The 6,332-nt window shown below is 41.1% G+C and overlaps 1 protein-coding gene across 1 annotated transcript in view; it reads right to left on the bottom strand.

Annotated features, from left to right (window-relative positions):
* The window catches only part of BMPER (BMP binding endothelial regulator), a gene marked incomplete at its 5' end in the record, with an annotated part of 173,056 nt that overhangs the window by 56,678 nt on the left and 110,046 nt on the right, over nt 1-6,332 (bottom strand). The window contains one exon of the mRNA XM_014949436.1: nt 316-645. Within this exon, the coding sequence (XP_014804922.1) occupies nt 316-645 (330 nt within the window). The remainder of the gene's footprint in view (nt 1-315; nt 646-6,332) is intronic.

The raw sequence follows: 6,332 nt of genomic DNA, 5'->3' as shown, positions 1-6,332 counted from the left end.
TTGGTGCCTGGGGTTCTTCCTCCCCAGCTGCAGGACCCTACACTTGCCCTTGTTGAGCCTTATGAGGTTCTTCTCTGCCCAGCTCTCCAGCTTGTCCAGGTAAATGTTCTGCAAAGACTTCAAACTCACAGCTGGAATCTCTGTCTGCTTGTGGAATGCAGGGATTTTGAAAGCACTTTGGGTTCCTCAGATCTCTGAAGAGTTATAACTACATTTATTACTGCTCGCATGTTTTTTTACTAACTACCGTTCATGTTGCATTCAAGATGTAATTCAGGGAGAAGACACACACACACACACACACACTAGCCCTACCTGCTTTGGTTGTCACTTTCAGTAAATAGCCATCCAAATCGATCTGAAATTGTGGTGTCTCGCAAGGTAGTGAGATGCGGGTCCCATTCCACTTCACCGTGAGGTGCTGCTGGAGGCTGATAGTGCTTCTGCCCAACACAAGGTCCACTGACTTTGTCCAGGAGAAAGAACGGGTCCGACGGGCATCGTTTTTTACCAGCACCTGGAAGGGCGAGGCAGAGGAGGAGCAGTCTTTCGTCAAAACGTACTGACATGTTCCCTGAAAGTTAAATGTCCGTCCATCAAAAGTGTTGTAGTGAGGGTCTCCAAATACAGTGCAAACTCCAGGCTCTGCAGGTGAGTGAGAAACAAAAGTGCCATATCAAGATCAGTCAAAGTTTGAAAAAAGCAATTGATAAGAACTTAGAGGTTGCCGCTCTCACCTAATCTATTTGCCCTACAGGGCAGATTTTGGCTGACACCCACCAGGAACATATATTTTTCAGAAACAGAAGCTTTATGGCTTTTGTAGAAGTCTTTCCCAAAGTGGGTGGGACCTAAAGACCAATCGATCCTTGGGGCAGCATAGGAAGGCTAACCTGTAGCTAGGAACCAAAGACACATCTCCCAATGTATGTGTTTGTCTCTCAAACAATGTACCACCCGAACAGTTCAGGTTATTATAATGCCTGTGATATTGTTCAAAATATTTCATTTTCAGAAAACACAAGGCCCACTCCTGGTATCAGGGCAGGCAGAGCCCTGGGCTTGCAGAGCGCACACGTCTCTGGAGATCTGTGATGGGCGCCTTCCCACCTAGCTTCAGCTTTCCAAACATGAAATGTCTAATCTAAGCAATTCATCCAGTATCCCTCTCACAGTCAGAGAGACACAATGATTAGAAAGTCTTTCATCTCATCAGTTTTAGACATCTCTTTTAATACACGGGGAATTACTCTCTGGAGGCGCCTGTCTCTCTGCTGCCAGCTCTGGGAGTGCAAACAAATAGCTAAGGCTAGAGATAGTCCTCTCAGACAGTTAAATTCCCCTGGGACAAACTCCCGCCCTTAAATTGTGGGAGCAAAGCCTAATCCACTAACAGAAGCAGAATTCAAAACATTGCATGTATATTTTGGAGGCTAATTTTCATGTCCCCAGTTAGGCAGGGGTGATCCCATGAACTGAAATGCCAGCCAGACCTGATTCTGTCCACATTTTACACAGATAGACTCATAAATATTGTACATTTACATCTAGTTATAAACTAGATATATCTGCGGGGTGTTTTTTCCCAAATTATTTGTAGGACCAGCATCTTTATTTAGTGATATATCTGCGGGGTGTTTTTTCCCAAATTGTTTGTAGGACCAGCTACAAGCTATCACATATGTTGTCTACACACAACTGGCTTGTAGTAGTGACTGGTACCATGCTGCTAACGAAAAGCCCGTAGCACACGAACAGCATGATGCAAGGACTGTCTAAGGGCATTGTATCTCCACCAGTCATTACAAGCAGAAGGAGAGCTCTCGTTGATGTTTGCAGCCACTTAGAGAAGTGGCAGCTCATGTCCATGATGCTGAGTTCCCCTGCAAGGGATTGAGTTGCCTTGCAATCAAAGAGAGCAGCAAATCTATTTGCGTTGCAGCCTTCTGCTACAACAATAGGTCCCAACCACAGCTCGTTGCTGCTGTTCCTGGAAGAAGGAGTCTCAAGGCAGGGAAAGGCACGCTGCCAGCCGGATCCCCATCTTTTGAAAGATGATGCCTGGTTTAGAGGGAGGGCTTGGTGCAGTAACAAAATTTGACTCAAGAATCAGGGGGCTGTGAACAGCATCAATCAAAAAAAAAAAAAACCCCACAACCCAATAAAAACCCACCAACAAAGGAGTGGAGAGCAACAGAATACAATTTATGCACTAAAAAAAAATATAATAATTGTCCAGCTAACAATGACTCGCCTGAAAAAGCAGCTAAAAAAAGGCAAATTCAAACACACAAAAAAGGAAAGAGCTATGGATGTCATGGAGAAAAGGAATTATTCCAGAGGAGTGCAATGCAGCTCTGACTATGCAACACACCTTTCCCAGCAGGGTTTTTCAGTCTAGGCAGAGCACTATGCTAGACAGATAGAACCTTCTAGTACTTTATAAGCTGTAGTTTAAAAGCCCAGAAAATGGAACCCCCCATTCACTTTTCCTTCTCCAGCTGTAACACAGAATCACCTGTGCTTGATCTTCCCGACAGACATTTATCTAACCTGCTCTTAAAGAGCAGTGGTAACAGCAGCTCTGTGGCTACCTCTGGCAATGTTTTGCAGTGCTTGGCTGTCCTTGCTGCAAAGAAGGTCCTCCTAAAGTCTAACCTCAGTCTCCTTCACGGTGCCATCACAGAACTGGTGCCTGGGACACTTGTACCTTACCCTTAACTTGCCACATGCATGCTGCTTTCGCTAAGCCAGTGACTAGACTTGGCATCATTATTAAGCCTCCTTACTATGGCTGCCAACTAGAGACCAAAAGTTTCAGTTTCTCAAGGACATCAGGTTGATGGCTCCATGAGAAGTCAAAATGAACCACATTTGATCAACAGTTCTGGAAATCAGGCCCAAAGGGCTTTAAGCAGAGCCTGAAAACCAAGACACTTAGATAAAAGAGCGCTTTCAAAGATGTGCACTTCTGTGAGCCTCGTCTTCCTCACTGATACCAATGAGGATATCAAGAACTGGTTTCCAAAGTCCATAATAGGATTAATTGATTCTCAGTAAATTGGCAGGAACCATGTAGTTTTTAACCACCAACATAATTTTTACCAATGGGAAAAAAATCCATAGACTTTACATGGAGACCAGCTGACTTTACCGTTACTAAATCATACCAAACTTATTTCTGAATTCTTTATGCACTCGTGTTATCATCTGCACAATGAATATTATGATACATTTTATTACCTGCTCAGATTCTATTTCATTTTTTCAGGTTTTAATTTTTCTTTAAACATACTGACAACTTTTATGAAAATAAGGAAACTATCAACAAAAAGAACATTCCAAACTCAGTAAAGATTTCGGGGAACTGGTTTTTGTCTGCATTTCTAGAGGCCAAGAATGTGGAGAAGTTATACGTGTAATTACCTAACGTATCGGGAGGGGGAGGCTGGTTCTGCACCTAAGAAAGTGGCTAAGAGGCAAGACATGAGAGGAACAAATGTAATTTAGAGATGTGCAAGTAAAATTGATAGTACCAATGGGATCCAAAGGAAATATTTATTTTTAATTTCTAATGTGTTTTGAGCAGTAATGTTGTTTTATGTTATGTTACATCGTGTCATGTCATATGCCAACTTGATGCAGTGCAGCTAAAATAAAAAAGAATGTATTTTGGACTGGATAGCTGAATGCCTGATCCAAATTTCACTGTTTACTTTAATAACCAAGGAAATGAGGGAGGGAAAATCTACCTAAAACTAGCTTGAATAATTGATTCACTGATATCACTGTATAAAACATTCTTGAAAACTTTGCTAAAATTGTGGCTTTAAAAAAATAAATATCTACACCCTGCAGGAGCGTGTGTGATCTCAGGTACTGCCAGTAAGAAGAACTGATTGGCCTAGAAATAAACCTTAAAGACTGGGTGTAACAAGACTGCAAAGGACAGGCAACATGAAAAGAGTTCCTTTCCTGCCATTTTTAGGTTTTGGGTTGTTTATTTCCTTTTGGGAGAGCTTCAATCACATCACGTTTTACGGTTTGCTGCTTTTTTTTTTTCTTCTTCCTTTCTTTTTTTTTTCCCCTTTCTGAAACAAACCAGTCTTTCTGCTTGGCTGTTTTTGAAACCTTTTGGAAGCACTGGTTCTCTAGCCAGGATCGCGCGTGGCTTGCTCCTCTGTTGGGACATAACAGATGGAAAGGTGTTGCTGTACCACCAAAGCTACGTTCCTCAATTATCAGAGTTGGGTTGATGGTTGGACTAGATGATCTTAAAGGTCCCTTTCAACCTAGATGATTCTATGATTCTCTGATTCTATGAATTTTGCTACTTGTGCTAACAAGGCATAGGATCACGGATGAAGATCCTTCCCTTTTTTTTTCCTACAGTAAATTGTTCTCAGCTTATTGCAGACACTCCTTTTCTCTATCGGCCGTCTGGGGCATGGTTAGAAAAAGGCAATTATATACAATACTTCCCACTTAAGACTCCATCAGCCTCCGACTATTTTCAGCTTAGGGACTTTCTGAGCTAGACGTGGTTTCTCTTTATTTAGTAACCTTTGACAGACTTCTTTTCTGTGGATTTTTCCAGTCTCCCCTTGAACCCCAAAATGTTTTTAGCATTCACAACATCCTTGGGCAAAGTGCATGAAGAACCACCGCCTCTCGCTTGTTTTGAACTTGGTATTCATGATCTTTGATGTCTTCTTTTGCTCATCTACACACACACACATGAAGGTAAATATACCCGTTCCCTCTCTGTCCCTGGAAAACATAGGCTTTTCAAAGGAGAGCCCCAGAGCTATGTTCAGGAGCCTGTGATTTTCAAAGCACCTTAGGCACTCAACTCTGATTAAACATTATTGGGAGCTAGCTGCAAACACCTCTAAATCTCTTTTGGAATTCCTTCAGTTAGGCTCCCAAATCAGCATTCAAAACTTCTGGCCTTTGTAAAAGTTTCTGGGAGCTCAGCAGTTTTCACATGCATTGTTCAAGCAACTAAATACGGACTTCACACTTTTACATTTGACAATTTTAAACTCCATGTGCGATTCATGAGGTTTTCTCAGCACCCACCTGAGGCTCTACAGCTTACTTGCAAACTAATAATCATAGTACTTAGGTGCTGAAGTGAATGCTACAGAACTCTTGGCACACTTTCCTTGCATTTACAAATCATGCATCCAATTCAAATGAAATACTGACTTTCATTAGAAAAGATAACGAGGAAGGTAACTGTGGGCAAGAAACACCTTTTTTGAAAACACATTTATCTGTATAAAAAAGGAAGGTGAAAAAGCAACAGCAAGGAAAAGAACATTTTAGCATTCCTTGAGTTTTAATGTACTCTTATAAGGAAAAAAAAAAAAAAGTTTATGAGATCACAACCTGTTTTGGTCAATACAGAGGGATAAAAGTCTGAGAGACAACTCATTTCTAGTAAGTAATATGCTGAGTAAAGGTAAGAACCACTTATTGAAACAAGTGATTGCCAAAAAGTACCTTTCTGCCTTCTACCCAATGCCCCCAACCCCCAGAGAGCATTTAGCCTTTCTAGAAAGGTGAGATATATATATTTACTGCTTAGTGGAGGCCAGACAGAGAGTCAGCACACACATCCTGACCAGCCGGAGAGCATGAGCATACTGGCTGGGCAAGGAGCACACTTGTAGCTCCAAAGGAGCCACAGGATATATTGTCTCTAGCTGGGTTTATTATTTGTTGGGATATAAAAGAAATGGGACTCAAATCCATAGGAAACCAGGCTCTGTTAGCTCTGGTGCTCATTGAATAGCTTGTTTTATTTTTTCAGGAGATCAGAGCAGTCAATTGAAGTCCAAGATGTCCAGATGTCTGGTCACACTCTTCTGGGCTTGTAGCTAGTTAAGAGTGGCCAAGGAAAACATACTTTAAATTATAACTAAAATTGGTTTGGACATTTTCTGTGTAAGGAGAGAGAGGAAAAAATACAAGTTTACCAGTTAAGGGTGTTCTGGTTGCACATCTATAATTCAAAAAGATCTCAGCTTTTTAAAAATAAAATGAAATTTTGAATGCAATTAGCCCATATGCTGAATTAAGCCCTAAATCAAACAGAACACATTATTAACTTTTGAAAACTAGCTACAGAACACGCATAATAGAATTTCATGAGCTTTTCTGTAAAAAACACATAGCCATAGAGTACTTTCTTCATAACTGCTGCACAGTGCACCCTGATATAATACACATTACAAGGTGTGGTGTCAAAAACTCCACAGGAGTCTTTATGGTCTATTTAATAAAGAAAATAGCTATTCCAATTTGTCCAAATACATATTTATACA

This window comes from Calidris pugnax, unplaced genomic scaffold, assembly GCF_001431845.1.
Source record: "Calidris pugnax isolate Ruff unplaced genomic scaffold, ASM143184v1 scaffold124, whole genome shotgun sequence".
Taxonomy (NCBI): Eukaryota; Metazoa; Chordata; class Aves; order Charadriiformes; family Scolopacidae; genus Calidris; species Calidris pugnax.
Note: the sequence above shows the minus strand (reverse complement) of the source record. Positions and strands in the feature narration are given on the sequence as shown.